General features: G+C 38.0%; 1 protein-coding gene across 2 annotated transcripts in view; it reads left to right on the forward strand.

Moving 5' to 3' along the window:
* Positions 1-17,061, forward strand: part of TLE1 (TLE family member 1, transcriptional corepressor) — a 77,188-nt gene that overhangs the window by 36,966 nt on the left and 23,161 nt on the right. For both annotated transcript variants that reach the window (XM_075138464.1, XM_075138465.1), the window contains exons 7-9: positions 6,134-6,338; positions 7,070-7,086; positions 15,315-15,431. In XM_075138464.1, coding sequence (XP_074994565.1) covers positions 6,134-6,338; positions 7,070-7,086; positions 15,315-15,431 — 339 coding nt within the window. The remainder of the gene's footprint in view (positions 1-6,133; positions 6,339-7,069; positions 7,087-15,314; positions 15,432-17,061) is intronic.

The following is a 17,061-nucleotide window of genomic DNA, read 5'->3' on the forward strand; positions in this document are numbered from 1 at the left end:
CCTGTTCCAGTGAATCACCACCCAAATTGTAAAAAATTTCTTCCTTATGTCCAATCTAAACCTACTCTCTTTCAGTTTACAACCGTTGCCCCATGACCTGTCACTACACACGCCCTGGTAAAAAGTCTCGCTCTATCTTTCTTATAGGCCTACTTTATATTGAAAGGCTGCAGTAAGATGTCCCCGGAGCCTTCTCTTTTCCAGGCTGAACAACCCCAACTCTCTCAAGTGTTCCAGACCTCTATAGTCATTTTTTTTGGCCCTCCTTTGGACCTGCTCCAACAGGTCTTTCTTGCACTGTACACCCCAGAACTGGATGCCGTATTCCAGGTGGGGTCTCATGAGAGTGGAGTAGAAGAGCAGAATCACCTCCCTCAACCTGCTGGCCATGCTTCTTTTGATGCAGCCCAGGATACGGTTGGCCTTCTGGGTTACAAGTGCACATTGCTGGTGCATGTCCGATTTTTTTTATCCACCAGTATCCCCAAGTCCTTGTTGGCAGGGCTGCTCTCAATCCATTTATCCTCCAGTCTGTACTGATAGTGGGGATTGCTCCGATCCAGGTGCAGGACCTTGCACTTGGCCTTGTTAAACCTCATGAGGTTTGCATGGGCCCACTCCTCAGGCCTGTCCAAGTCCATCTGGATGGCATCCCTTCCCTCAAATGAATCAACTGCATCACTCAGCTTGCTGTCATCTGCAAACTTTCTGAGGGTGCACTGGGTCCCATTAGCTATGTCATTGATGAAGATATTGAATAGTGTTGGTCCCATTATGGACCTTTGAGGGACACCACTAGTTACTGGTTTCCACAGGGACATTGAGCCATTGACTCTTTGGATTGGGTCTCATTGACTCTTTGGATGTGGTCATCCAGCCAGTTCCTCATCCATCTAGCAATGCATCCATTAATCCCCTATCTTGCCAACTAAGTGGCAAGAATGTTGCGAGGGACTATATCCAGAAGTCTAGGTAGATGGTATCTGTAGCTCTTCCCTTGTCCGCTGATGCAGTCGCTCCATTGTAGAAGAATGTGGATATATTCTTAAGGGAGGTTGTTTGTCATCCTGCAATATGCTTTTCCCTGTAGCTGAAATACTCTTTTGAAAGTACCTACAGAAACTTAAACGCAAGTATTAATTAATGGCTTAGGCCATCTAATGAGTTTAGATTTGACTGTTGGTAGTGTTGGGTGGTGTGTGCAGGGTTTTGGGTTTTTTTAGAATGAGGGAGAAGACTGGATCTGACAGGAGTTGTTTCCTTTTTTGGAAGGTTACATTTGCAACGTTGGTTTTAAGAATATTTCTAAATAGTGGGGGAGAAGTTTATCGCTTGGTCTGAGCTGTATCGGAGCTGTATGCGCTCAGACAGTGGCCCTCATATGTTCATTGGCCATAGACATTTGATACAGGTTCTCATTTCCTTCTGCTACTTAAGCAAGCAAATAAAAAAATCTGAAGATTTCCCTTTGGGAAGGGAGAGAATATGGTAGTGAAATTGAACACAGTAATACGTGTTTTTCTCTCACGTCTTTCTGCCTGCTTGAGTTTAACAAAATCACATTTCTTCAGTTTTACAGAAGTTGACATGAAATAGTGCCCTTTACATTTTAGATCTCTAAATGGCTTTTGTGCTTGCCAGATATTTTCTCAGAACACCTCTATGGAGCTTGGGAGAATCTGTTGATAGCATTACTGGTGCTAGTGCTGATAAGGTTTTTGAAAACTTTTTCTGCTCTCAGGTGTTTATTTAGAAGGGCATAAGAGAAGACAGCTATTGTAGTTTGGGACCAGCTATAATCTTTTTTCCACTGTTCATGTATAATCACATCTGAATTTTTAATTCAGTGCTTTTCCACAGATCCTGAATAGTGTATCACACATCTGTTCAAGAATAGAAGAATGCTCTTAACTGTTTAACACTAGGAATTCAAAACAAGATTTTTAAGTAAGCCATAGGTGTTTGTGACCTCAACAGAGCTACTTTAGGGTGGGAAGTGGGATTGTAGGAGCTTATGCTCTATCTTGATAAGCAAGGTGCCTAAAGGAGATGCGTCATTGTTTATGTATAGGAAATCTGTTTCACAAAGACTTACTAACTCTGTCTCTGGAAGTCTCTGGCAGAAATTGAAAATTAATTTCAAAATTTAAGTCCTAGTTACAGAGCTCTTTATAGCTGGAACTTGCCTAGGATGTTGGGGGTGAAAAACTGCACTGCCGTTAAAATTGTTAGGAGGTGCTTGCTCAGAGAAGCAACTGTGGTGTTTTTCATACATTGATTTTTGCATCTTTGAGGTCTGATAGAGGGATACTGGGAAAAAAATTAGAGACAATAAAACCTACATCTAGACAGTACAGTAAGCTGAATTTGCCATTCCTTTTCTCCCTTCGCAAATATGAAGAACTTCTGGTTTTGCAGTAAAATGGTGGGTGAACTACTGATGCTTTTAAAATCACTGCTATGGCTAATTGCCTCAGAGCAGTCACTTATGTATGCATCATTGCTCTCTTGTCTACCTTCCCACTTCCCTCTGAAAGTGGACACAGCCCTTGCTCTGCAAGTAATGATAATAATTGGTAGTAAGACAGACCTGTTACTCATCCTTTTTTGAGCACATTTCTTATGGCAGGTGTCTAGTTTTTAATTAACTGCTAATGAACATGCTTAGTAGACCATGATACTGCTGCCAACTTATTCCGGTTTATATCTCACTGCTGCTAAGCTCTTAAAAGGTGACAGAGCAGGCATTAGTGTCTTTGAAGTGATGGGAAAGTGATTATATGCATAACATAATTGTTTCTAGGATCTACTATAGCAAACGTCTAGTTACTAAATACATCTGGTGAGTGCTGCTGTTATCCATCTCCCTGGTCTTTAGTTTCTTCCTTTGTGTGCAGCATATATTCCCTTTTCCCTTTCTAGAAAGAGAATACAATATACTTTTAACAATTCAAGTTTTTTAAATAAAAAGAGCATGAACTTCTGGAAAGGATCATCTTTATCTATGTGTTAGAGAGAACTTTAAACCTATTATGAATAGGTAATATATAAACAATAAATCAATATACTTCAGTCTTCAACAGCAGTGAGCCTCAGATAAACATTAAATCACAATATACCTTTGTTGGTTTAAAAGACCATGATCAGGTTTTCAGTCTTAAGTCCGTTTAACGTAGTTGGATATTTAAGCATGTCTAGGTACCATTTTCCTCTGCTACCCTCAGTAACCATTTTGCAAAGTTGCTAAGATGTTAAGCAGAGTGATGCGTTTCCACTTACAGGTCTCGTATTCCGTTCTGTGCCTTACATTGGGTGTTGCTCCCCACCGTTCGTATGCAGCCCCATCAGGGAAACAGGACATCGCCCTTCTCGTCACATGCTTTCAGCTTCAGAACCTGTTAGAGGGGATTAATCTGTTCCTCGTTTCCAGGACTTTTGAAATACCCTGTGCGTAGGCTACAAAGCAGAGCCAGGGAAATTGTAGGTAACGTGTCCCTAACAGTTTGATTTGTAAAGACGTTAAGCTATGCTTCCTGAAATCATGCAGGTTAACTTGTCTGCTAATTAAACCGAGCAAGAGAGGCATAAATAAAGGGAATCTTCACAGGCTTCTGAAGGGATAGGGACAAGAATGGAAACAATTTAACTTCATTTCCCTGTTTTGACCTTCCCATGCCCACACTGCAAAAGAAGCTATTTTGAGCTCACTGTTGGAGAATGGAGGAGGTTTTTCTCCACGAAACCAATTTGGAAGGGATAAATCACTTTTTGTTCCTAGTCAATTGCACACCACAACTAGGTAATCCAGTGTGATAGTGCAGCTGGGGACAAGTAAGACCAGTGCCATGAATGCAGTGCAGTACTGCTGATGCATGTTGTCTCATGGCTAGAGTGCAGGTGACTGACCTGGCTTAAATGGTCAACGAGAAAGGGAACAACTAAGATACCATGTCCCTGAGAGAGCCTGCCAAAACATCAGGTTATCTCCTGATTTGAGGAAACATGCTGGAAATTACTAAAGTCTTGATAAAGTCTGTGAGAAGAGAGATGTTCTCTTGTTCTTTAGAGGCTGGATCAAAAAACAAAACAAACAAACAAACAAAACCAAAAAAAATCCCTGCAGTCCTGTCAGACTTTACAGTGCTCTTTACTGATACTTCTTCAGTTAAATAAAGTTTCACTAGCGATAGCTGCTTGATTTTGTAAAAGATGGTCTACTGCTTTAACTACTTCAAAAATAATTCTTAATACTTCCTTCAAAATGTTACTTCTTGGGTTGTTGTAAACACATTAAAATAGAAGAATAAGAGCTACCTCTCTCTTACCTTGCTTTTTAAACATACCGAAAAGTTGGCAAGGATAGTGATCAGATGTATATGTTAAAGTGAAGAATAGCGAGGCTTTTTATGCAGCACGCGAAAAGAAATTCCTGATACATGATGTGAGAAAGATTTGGCAAACTTGCTGCTCTGAAGGGATTGTGCTAGATTTTAAGATTTTATGTCTTGTATATCAAAAATAAATAAATGATAGCTGCATTACAGTTGGGACAGCAGAAAAGTGAAAGATTAGCAGGTCCAGTCCAGAGTTCTTCAGTGTCATTCACTTGTGTCTACATAAATTTATAAACAGCTCAAGGCATGTCTTGGAGTGGGGTTATGAGAAATAAAAGTGTAGGGGTGCAGTAGTTATCTAAATAGTAATAAATGAAGTCATTCATATGCCAGTAGATATTACGACAATTTGTCTTGAAGAGTCTTGGGACCTATGAAAGCAGATAAAATATTTTTGGATTATTTTGAGTTTAGTTATTTTGGGGTAACTTGTGAAATGTTGTGAGCTTTAGCCTAGGTATGATTTCAGTAGCTGTCAGCAGTACTGTAACAATTTTGCCTGCTTTTACAGGACCACTAGCATTCACCAGGTCAAACTCTCATGCCTAGCTAAGCTCATTTGCTTACCTGTCTTCTCGTTGATCCCATGAATTGGGTGGTACTCTAGCTTTTTTCATGGTATGGAAAACATTCATGCTTCAGCAGAGGGATGGTGGAGCGTGGCCAAGGTGGAGAGGTTTGTTCTGTCTTCTGTTCATATGCTCAGGCACAAGGAAGCAGAAGAGAGGCAGAAAATCTGTTTACCTGTAGCAGACTAAAGGGGAGCTATGACTAAGCTAAAGATGGTTTTGAAGCTTAATTTTCTAAATAAATCTGAACTGAGCATTTCAGACAACTTAAACGGTTAGCTGAACTTGGAAAATATTAATAAAACCGTAAGAGCTTTAACTAGAAAATATCTTAATATTTAAACGATGGGGAAATCATTCCATTGTAAGGACTCTCTTTCTAAAATTGCTTACAGGTTATTTTGCCAGATTGGTTACAGGGTTGTATGTCCACTCATTATGATACTGATCTGGCAAGCTGCTTTTGAAACAGCTGGAGGTATTTTAATTCATTAATACCATGTTTGTTGTTGGGAATTCCATGACCTTACTGATGCTATCTGGAATACCTGGATCTTAAGCTCAAAGTCGGTTCCTAAACACAGTGTGGGTTCATTAATAATTTTTTTTCCCCCCAGTTTGGCTAGAATAAAATACAAATTTAACTACACTAAATATGAAATTAAGTGGTGTCTTTTAGGTTTTTTAATATTCAAAATAGAAACCTACTTACTGTTTCCAAACTGAGGGAAGAAACGGGGGTGAGTTTAAATCAGTCTTGCCAGTGAAATTTGTTTTTTTTTCCCAGAGCAGTGATTCTCCTTTCTATAGAAAGGGAAAGGTATTTGGGCCTGCTGCTGCTGCTGTTTGTTTGTCACCGGTGATACTGTGGCAGGCAGTAGCTGCTGAAAACAACCTACAGTAGTTGAACCTATTCCTTGGGCTGCAGAACAAGTATCCAGCTATCCTTTTTTGGCTTATGGGACATGAGCAGACCTGTCCACAGACAGCATGATATCATACAGTATGTATAGTGTGGTGGGACAAAGAGGAGAGGCTAGATTTAAAACAAACAAACAAATGAAAAAATCCACTGTTGATTCTCAATAATTAACCAAACTTCTCCCTTCTCCTTCCCAAACTATGTGCTATGCGTTGTTCTTCTGGGGATGATGATACTGCTGGGAACAGCAGCAGCAGTTGCAGGCTCAACATCTCTCCCATGGCCATGGACCTCCAGTGCCTCTAACACCGCATCCGTCAGGACTTCAGCCTCCAGGAATCCCTCCACTTGGAAGCAGTGCTGGCCTTCTTGCCCTTTCTAGTGCTTTGGGTGGGCAGTCTCACTTGGCAATAAAAGATGACAAGAAGCATCACGATGCAGAACACCACAGAGGTGAGAGGCATGGCAGGCCTGATTAGGACATTGTCAAATTTGCGCATTGCTGCAAATTATGGGCATCTCTAAAGAATTCAAGTTATATAGAATGAGAAAAAACTGTTGGCAAACTTAAAAATGTCTGCATATATACCACTGAAGCAAAATTCAGCTTGGAAGTTTTCAGTATTTTAAAAGGGGATCACTAGGTGTCACCTGCTCTAGAGTTTGCAGGGCATTTGACATCCTGGTAAATGCTTAGTTGTAACACCAGTGGCCTGCACCATATTGTGGAAAACTGTTAAACTGCATAATGGTAATTTTTTCAAAGAAAATAATGTTGTTAAATGGATGGATGGGAAGGTAGGGGGAATGAGAAGTGAATGTGTTCAAACAAAAGATTTAGATAATTGCATCTGTTACTTTAGTTTCATTGGCTTAAATTCTAGTACGCAATTAAATATTGGGCAAAATTGCACTTGACTAATTTTTGAAAAGAAAATAATTTATTCTGTCATGAAATAAAACTAGGCTTTGTGTATGGTTAAACTGTAAATCATGTTTACAAAATACTGTAATTTTCAGGAAATCACTGTATTAGGAATGTGCAATGACTTATATAAATAAAAGCCATTTTAAAACTGTTCGCGGCTTGTGTTCTAATTTTTTTTCCCCCCTTTTTTATTTCTGTTCTTGCCTCTGTGTCTGAACGGGCATGTCTGTGCATTTCTTGGTTACTGCGGGAGCAGACAGAGAGCCGGGCACAGTAAGTACCAACATTCCTGCTAATGCTTGCACTTCTGCATAATGTGATAATCAGACGTTGTACTGTTTGTCTGTTTTGTCTTCCTTTTAGTCAATTTCATGATACTAGGCATATCTGTTTTGTGTTAAGATATCTCTTGGTTTATGCAGAACACCAAGTCATTTGTTTGGAGGACTGTATGAATCAGGTTTGCTTCTGAGCAGAATGATTTTGGGGAAGCTTGAACTTTAGTTGTTTATTGGGGGTGGGGGGAAAGCTGCAAATCAAACAGAACGTTGACTGCAACTTAAAGTATAACATTATTCGTCAGAGTGAAAATTTTTCCTGTAGGATTTTCAGGAATTAGAGTTGCAGAACAAGTGAGAAATTTAAAATTCATGTGTCGTGACGGTGTTTGGCTCTAGGAGTTTCTTCAACTGAATCTGTTTATGCCATACTAATGTCTTTACTGCTTAATTTGTGCTTCAGGTATAACTTCCATAGCAATACTTTTTTTCCCTTTAGACCTATGCTGTAATAGAATTGGTCTAAGACAATCTTATCCAAAAACCAGCCAAAGAACTACTTTGTTACAGCTTTTTATACTGTTGTGTTTTGAGTGATATTGCTATATTCATCAATTGGAGATGGGCATGTGCAACTTTCAGGTAATTTCAAGTAACAAAGCTAATTCTGCTTGTTGATGTCATAGGTGAATTTGGGCTCTATTCTGTTTCTTCTTCTCAATTAGAAAAGACAAGAACTAGGAAAAGTTATTGACAGATATCTTTGCAATACTAAACTCCTGATTTTTATTGCTGCTTTTTTTTTTATACGAGGGCTTGACAATTATTTACTGGAAACCATCTGCATATCTTTTGCGGCAATCTTTTTTGTTTGTAGATTACTAAGCAAGAAGCATTCATTTCAGGTTGCTTAATGTCAGTGTAACTGTGGAAATAATTTTAAGCTGGGTTTTCCTAAAGCCTCAGAATTATTGAGGACATATATCTTTGAGTGGGACATATTTCTTTGAGTCATGTTAGTCAACTGCAGGGGCAGAGTTCTCAACGACTTAGGAGCTAAGGAAGGAGGTTTTCAGGGTGTGTCTGTGTGCACACGTGGGAATGATGGCTTTGTGTTTTGCTTTGATTGTTACGTTTCCTGTCCTTGCTCTCTACCCATTCTCCCTTGCCCTGTCCATCATGTACTTTGCTAAAGGGTTTTTGAGTTTAAAAACAGATGCTTCTCTGTGGTGGGACATTTGCAATATCACTTGCTTAGTTTACGGTATATGTCAGTTTTATTTAATTAAAGGACGTAAAATTGTTGCTGCAGTTACTTCTGTCTCCATATGTGTAACTCATGATTGCTTGATTATTATCTGTAGTAGGCTTTTTATGCTGGATTTCCCACTAAGTAACCGTTAAACAATCTGAGGCTTTACTTCATAAAGGAGATTTGCTGTATGGACATATTGAGTTCAGGTTACTACACTATGGTGGCCATAGTTTCTTTTTGGTCCCAGGGGAGAATACTACTCCATAATTAAATTAATGAACTTAAACTTGAATTTAAAATTGTTTAAAGACAGTGTTGCATTAGAATCTTGGCTTAACAGTAAGTGAGATCTTCAATGAAAGAATCGTAATTCAAGTGATAGTCAAGTTCAAATCTGTGGCTAAAATGATCAGCTGGGAATGATTTTCTCTTTGAACTTCTCTAATTCTCTTGTATTTTTAAATGGATTTCTTTTTAATTTAAACTATATTTTTAAGGATAATATAAAATTGGTCACAAGTACACAAGGCGTGCCAGCAGGTCTGTTTAATTATTACATGTGGTTCCAACCGAGCAGTAGGCTCTTATTTTGCAAATTACTTTATGACATCTAGGTCACCAAGATAAGATCAATTTGATTTTTAAAGTAACATTTTAAATGTAATGGTGCTGCCAGAAATCCTGACAAAGGCTTGCTTTCATCATCCAAGACACCAAAACCATGCTGTCTGTTAGTTACCTAAATTAACCATGATATTTAGTATTACTGTGCAGTTCTACAGTATGATTTCCATCAAGTATGTCTAGTGTGACCTTCCAGTATCATCAGTAGAAGCTGACAGCTTTAAATGTGCAAAGTTGAAAGATTACAATTTAGCGCTTGCCCATTTGGTTTTAAATGGAGGTTTTTTTGACATAACTTTGAGTTAAAACATACTGTGGCATATTATTTGAGCATATTATTTTTAAATGAGGTCTGGTTTTATTTTTTCAAAGTCTCCTTAGGCAAATAAGCAGTCACAAGCTTTTATGTATTGTATGTTTAGAAATACTTCATAATGCAGTGAGATTCATGTATTTATAAAGGAATATAAAGATGTAGTGATTTAATTATTCTTGATTGTGATCAGTGTCCATTTAATCTACTTTTGTTGCATCTAAATGGCAAGGGCTACATTTTTCTTTTGTATATTACTTGAAGTTTCAGGAAGTAAAATGAAAGGAAGTGCTTTGTAAATGCATGTTTGTGAAATATATAAAATCTAAGTTAGTAATAATAGTATACTTCATACATGAGCTGCTAAAATTACTTGGTCAAAATTAAATTATAGGATTACATGGATAACGGCAGGTGGGTTTTGGCTGATGTAGCTCTAACCATCCAAAACTGGGTCATGTTATTATGGGAGTGCAGGCATCAGGTAATGAAACCAGGCAAAGTAAGCAAGTTTTGCAACTGAAGCTTAATACAGTTTTGGGAGACATCAATACAAAAGAACTTTGATGGCCACATTTTTTTCTCTAGGGAACATACTGGCAACATTTTTCAAACTCGTCTTACGTGTTCATTTATTACTTGTCTTCCCACTGTTCTAGTATCCTGTTTGGACAGCATAGAAATGCAAATGTTCTGAAATGCTCTATTGTATCAGTAATAATTTGTAGACAGTGAAATCTGATTTCATTATTTGCTTGGGATTTACACTAAGGTTGGTGTCTATCTTTTGTCCTCATGAAAAACACTGAGCTTGTTTTCTAAGACTTAGGAAGAAGAATTCATAAATTTTCCAAGAAATTTTTTGTGCTTTCATTGTTAAGCATAAATGTTGCTATTGTTTTGTATAGCAAATGCTCTTCTGTTACAGCAGAAAAATATTCTGTGTCCTTAGCTCTCTGTCCTATTCTTCCTCTCCCAGTCTTGGAGCAAGGGGACATGCACAATTGAATGCTACTTCTTGGTTGATATTATATGCAGACTGTTTTTGTTTTGTGTTTCAATTCTTTTAAATGTGGGGGAATCATAAAAGGAGTTATATGCAAATGTAGGGTACTCTTCAGTGTAGCACATGCATGCTTCTTGGCCTTTGTGAAGAAAGTATTATTTTCCATTATATACCTTGTAATCAAAAAACTTGAATTTCTTTAATCAGTTTTATCTTTTATTTTTATTGGCTCTGTCAAAAATAAGTCAAACCTTACAGTCTTTATGGATGCAAACCACAAATTAGTTTCAGCAGAAGTTGCTCACACAGAAGAGCTGTGGGATTCTGCATTGCAGTTTAGTTTGTAGCTGATATAAAGCAGCATGAGGCTGATGACGAGGGACAAGAGGATTGGAGTGGTCTGGTATAAATTTTTATGGATACCCTTATTCTGACAAACATTAGCTAGAAAGTACTGAAATCAACAGAAGCCGCCTCCTCTGTTAATGTCTCCTGATTATTGAAGCAATGGGGAGAGTGATTCAAAACCATTTAGGCTTCTAGATTTCCGTGTTCCTAATATGAACGTACTAGTCTAAATATAACTTAAAATGGTGGATGAAAAGAGGGCAAAGTCAGTAGCTTTCCATCACCGGTAATTTAAAACAAAACCTACTGACTTTATAAGTCAACGTTGGCATTGTTGACGTGTGTTTGCAAGAAGCATATTCAACAAACGGAAGTTCATGATTCTTAACTTGAATACCTTTGCGTGCAATCTTCTTGTGCCTTGCTGGGGGATGGTTAAGTGCTAGTCCCTCTTCCAATGTCCACAGTATTCCTATCAGAGAGTCCTGACAATGAGCGGTGGGACTGCTGAGCAACTGATGTTTTGGTTGTAGATGCTAGACTGTTTTGCCTACTCAACAAGGGATTGCATTTGTTCCTGTCTACATATGGATATCTGTAGTGTGTGGTGCAGCAGCACAGGTCCAGTGTAGTGGTTAAACAAACACAGTGGCCCTGCTGGGTGATAGGGACAAGCGGAAGTTGTCAGCTGTAATAACTGGCTGTAATGGCAGGTGGGTGCAGTTGGTTTGGATGTACAGTGAGACAGTGAATGCCCAAGCACAGACCAAGTGTGCGTGTGTGTCTTTGGGGGAAAGGGGAGTGGGGAGGGATAAGGAGCCCAGCACTAGAGAAGATTTTAATTGGGACCAGGTGTAGTTGAACCATGAGCACAGATGTGATGTAAATACAGTCATTCAGTTGCTGTAATGATCAGCATAAAGTTAATGGTCAGTTCTGTACGTTCTAGTGAGTTGTCTGTGCTGTATTACAACTGGGGCTAAATGAGATACTGTGGGCTCTCAGCCTGCACCTCTGGCACACATACTTGTGGTTTGGAAGTAGTGCCTATGGGGAACGGCATGGCAGTCAAAGAAGTGCATTTGAATAATGTGTGTTATATCCCTAATATGGAACCTCCCTTGTCTCTGTGCATCATGACTAGGTTTTCCTTTCACATTTGCTACTGGTGGCTTCAGTGTTTAACTTTGGTTGGCAGCAAAGTTGCGTTAGGATCCCAAGTTGCCTGTTATACAGCCCTTACGCAGCCTGGTAACTCTGCCAGCAAGCGGTGCTACATTAGGCTTTTTTAATTCTTCTGGGAGCTACTTGAAGAAAAGGGATTCACGTGAATAAATTTTGACTTATCGGAAAAAAAAGAAAACATTTACATAAAATTGATTTTGACCATTTGTTCTGATCTGAGATTCATGATTTACAGGTGTTGCACTAATAATCCCTAATAAATTGAACTCCTAGTATGAAAGCAAGGATTATCCTCAATCATGCGTCTAGTCTGTGGAAATTAAGACAAAACGAAAACTAGTGTCATGCAGTTTCTCTTTAGGAAATCAACTATGCATGTATATATCTTTTTGCCCTTTTTGTACAAACTGATTATTATTGAAGATCAATCCCAACTGAAAATTTCTGTAGCATTATTAAAAAAATTATATAAATATTATAGCTAAAATAAAAATGCTTGTCCTACTTTTGAAGTTAAGTCAAGATGTTAGTAGGCCTGATAGAAGAACTAAAGAGGTTATTTTTTTAAAGAGAAGATAAGGAGAAAACTATCATTGTGAAGCTGTTGCTGCTGTCTCCTAGGTGGCCCTATGCTTGATAGTGAACATATAGCAAATATAAACTCTGGTAGAGCTGAACTAAGGAAAGGTGGCTTTTAGTAAGCTGTCCTCGCTGTTCCCTGAACCTTAACATTACGTCGGTAAGGAATGTCAATAGCCCAAGGCTTATACGATCATCTCTTTCCCAGTTCTTATTTGTATTTTCATTTATTTCCTTTGTAACTTTAGTGTTCCGGATCTACTGCATGCACTACTTAAAATAATGCATATTTTCATATTGTTGAATGAAATCTTACACAATTGGTGGTTTGAATTATAGTAGTAGGTTACAGTAGCAAGGTATTTTTTCATCAGAAGTTATACTTTACCTGATTTTGGTCACAACTGTTAGAACTTCCTTGTACTCCTAAGGGAGACAAAACAGTAACTTTTTAATCATTGAGTTTACTGCTAAATTTTGCCAGAGTGACAGCACGATCTTATTTGCAACTGCCAGTATAGCTATTACGGAATAAGCTGCTCTACAACAGCTTCTAGCACGGATGCTCTGATTCCAGAGAACAGTGCTTTAAATGACTGTGGTAAGTTAGAGAAAGGCAGTGGAGACGTTTTGCAGAATAGGCTTGTGAGGACTGTAGATTATTGTTATAATTATATGTTTATATGATAAGTAAGCCCTCAGTCTTTTGAGGAAAAATCAAATCTAATAATCTTTGGCATTTAGGACACAGTGGGAGCTAGGTATACCTAGGAGTTCCTAGGTATGTTTCACAGTATTAAATTCTACAAGACGAACTGTACAGAATATTGTGAGCATTGTCTAGGTAGACTTTACATTAAACCACAAGAAAATATCAGCCGTTGTTGTTACACGTATTTGACGCCAAAATTTGCAAGCTGTTCTCTACACTTCTGTGTAGTAACTTCAGATAGCAGGGTTGCTAAATTTTTCCCACTGCTGCACTTTTGCCATCTTTCCTTTATTCAGGCTTAATTTTGGCAATTTAAAATGAGAAACTGAATTTATTCACTTTACTACATTTGCCTTCATTGTTTTATTCTAAGCTCTTCAGTAATAAAATAGATTTTTTTAGTGATTTTTAAGGGAAGTATCTCTTAACTGAAAGGCTTTCCTCCTTAAGAAAAGACATTTGCAGTACACAAATCTGTGATCAAGTTTGAATTGATAGCTTGCTTCTTAAGATGTTTCTACTGCTACAGGCATGATGGATTCAATAATAAAAATTTGAAGATGGGTTTTAATGTTTTTCAAACTAGTGTATCCCTGAGTTTGTATGCATCTGGGAGGAGATGAGGGGTTAAATTCACACTGTATTTGTCAAGGCAATTAGTTCAGTGATCCAACAAGCCCACCTTTTAGCTGCAAAACATTGCGGTAAAGACATTATTTTGAGCTTCTTTATACTGAATTTCATTAGACCCTCCTATATGCTTTATGTAAGCCCCTTGGCATTTGTTTAGCTTGAATAGTCATGAATAAAAGAGCTTAGAGTTGGCTTTAAAGTGCAGCTTCTGAAGTAGGAAAAAAGAGGATTCAGATTGCCTTATGTACCCTGTTTTGTTTTCCTTCTCCTTGGGACTAAACATTAATGTCTGAGCAAAACTACTGTGGTATCCCCAGGTTTCAAAGGGGAAGCCATTCAGTGCACAGTTCTCTGGCTATTAGTGTATGTTTATGATATATTAAGACTAAATATCTCTGGCTCTTGGGTAGATCTAAGTACTTTCTTTGAGGGCTCACACTTACGTTATAGTATCTATGTCGGTATTTCTCTTGTGAGAGATACGTGTATGCGTGTAGATACATATTTACTAATATATTTATGTGAGCATATATTTATTTATGTAAGCATGTACTTGGCTTTTAGGAACTAGGCTTACCAGGTCTTTGTGAAAGGAGATTTTTTTCTCAAGTCATTCAGTATTGTTCACAGTATTAACACATCGCTGAACAAATTGCCCTCTTGCATATGCTAATCCTGCACTTAAAAGAACTCATTGTAACACGTTTTAATGCTTTAGCTGGAACGGAGATGGAGATGGGAATCGCAGGCATGTCAAATTGTCATGTGACTGAAAAATGTCTAAAATGCCTTTCTCTTTGGGTCAACAGTTTGTACTTAGCATAACTTAGCATGAATGAAAGCAGTCCATGTAGTTTGAGGAAAAGATTAGTCTTTGCTTTTGTCTTTTGTGTGTGTGTGTGTTGGCCTCAGTTTTTCAGATCAAGTCTGATTAAACAACACTTTAGCCTTAATTTCACACTAGTAGTGAATGTTATGCTGGAAGTAAAAATATTTGATCTTTGTTTGCAATACATTTGTTGAAGGCATCCAGTTGGAGTCTACCGCAGCTAACAAATGATTACTGCATAACCTTATTTGGTAAATATTTCTTATTTTAAGAGTTAAAGGCACGTCGCCATATATCGGTCCATGCCTGCAGGTGTAGACATACCAAAGCCTCATCTATTTATGATGGTCTAGAATTGAGCAACCAATCAGATTATATTTAGTATGTCTCTTTTATTATATGGGATCTGTATATTAAATAAATAAATAAATAAATCATTGTTACCTGCTCATGAATAAACAGCAAGCCTGCTCCTCCTACACAATAAATTCAGTTGAATTAGTTAAATAGATGGTGACTGACAAGTGAACTAAACTTTGAACAATGAAAAGCCAAGCTTCTTAGAATGCATGAAGCTGTACATGTTTGCCTGGAGGACTTTGAGTTGAATTAAATGGAATGAAAGACTATGGGGGTATCACATTGCTAAGGCATCTATCACATCCAATTTGAGTTTTTAAGCATATATGAAAGAATCTTGAAAGGAATTTTTGATTGACCTTGTTTTTTGTCTTTACAGAGTAATTCTCTGTTGGTCCCGGACAATCTGCGAAGCACAGATAAACGCAGGAATGGGCCTGAATATACCAATGACATCAAAAAGAGAAAGGTGGATGATAAGGATTCCAGCCACTATGTAAGCAAATCTGTGTCAAAGAAATGATTAATTTATTTGCACATACTGTGCTTGTATGAGGAGTAAAAGAGCTGTGAAGAGCAAGGCAATGTGTTTCCTATGGCAGATGTAGTACATGAATATATGTGGCAGAGAGACCATTATTCATGTTGCGGGAAGAATAGTGACTCAATATTTTGGGTTATCGTCAAGTAATGCTCCTCAACAGGGAATAATGAGCCAGGAGTAGCTGTTTAGGATTCACAAGTGTTCTGGGACATTTCTCAGAGTTCCAGCAAGAGATCCTTTCTGGACTGCTTTAAAACCTGCAGGTTTGTTTGAAATGGAGGATTTTGTTGATTTGGGGAGGGTTTAGTACATTTTTCTAATACTAGCTATTACCATGTTGGGTAATAATTACTGTTGCAAATTGCATATGTTACGAGGCTGTACCAACTTACTGAAGTTTGATTTTGGTTGATATGGCAGTTTCAGCAGAAAGCAAATTCAAATATAAAAAGTTCACAGTTTGTGTTCTGCATTTTTGACTAGCTTGCTTGTTGCTTGGTTTCAAAGAGGCACTTCAGTACAACAGTGTGTCATATGTGAACAAGGTTCACATAGGCTTTCAACTTCAAGTCTAGATGCTCAGCCAAATCACAGGATGATACTTGAACAGGCTTTAGAGACTAGGCCTGGTGTGAAAGAGTACTGAAAAGCAGAACTTAAATCTAACAGAAGCTATTATTCTTTGACATAGCAATAGTGTGGCAAATTATCTGGTTTCTATGAATCCAATCACTAATTACTTCCTGGTTACTGAAACCCAAGAGAAAATCAGGTGCCACTTTATTTCCTCAGTATTTGGTAGGGTAATTTCTCTCCGCTTAGACCCAGAGAATCTGTGAGCAGCTGTTGGATATCCCTGGAGCTACTGACAGTAGATGGGGTTAGTTTCCCCTTTCTGCACATTGTGGTGTTGTAGTACTGTTAACGGTTTTGCAAGTTGTATTTCCACCACTTTCTAATCTTCTTGTAATTACAGAAGGGTTTGGCAAACTTCCCCATGTTACTCCCTCAACTGTGAGGGTTTGATATTCTATGGGCATTTTTCATTTTAAATATTTGAAGATTAAGCATTCTTAAGCTACATTTGATTCAAAAAAAAAAAAAAAAGGAAGAAAAAGCTTGTTTTTCTTGTATTTCTCCTGGAAAGAAATGGAAAGGGTATTATTGCACTGTAGAAGCTGTTTTAATCCACATTCTAATTGTGTGGTTCTGTTTGCTGTTTGCTCGACATGGATTTTACAGATAAAGGGAGCATCAAAATAAAGAATTGAGCAAAACAAGGATACTTGAAAGTTTCAGGTTTATTCTAATCTGGAGGCAGATCTTTCTTTTTAAAGGTTCCCCAATTCTGCAAACACAGAGCTGCTGATTTTGAGCTCATTTTAGATGAGGCCCTTATAGGGACAAGAAAGTACTGGTTTTGTCAGAAGGGAGATAAATGAGTTGTAGGAATTGTTGCTTTTGGAAATAAGACGCAAAATGCAATTTTTTTTTTCTTTTTGACTTCTGACCAATTTTCGCGTTAGGACCTGTATAGGTTCAGCCTGTGGGTTTGTTAGTGAGGAAAATCTTATGATATTAA

The sequence above is a fragment of the Calonectris borealis genome, chromosome Z (assembly GCF_964195595.1).
Source record: "Calonectris borealis chromosome Z, bCalBor7.hap1.2, whole genome shotgun sequence".
NCBI lineage: Eukaryota > Metazoa > Chordata > Aves > Procellariiformes > Procellariidae > Calonectris > Calonectris borealis.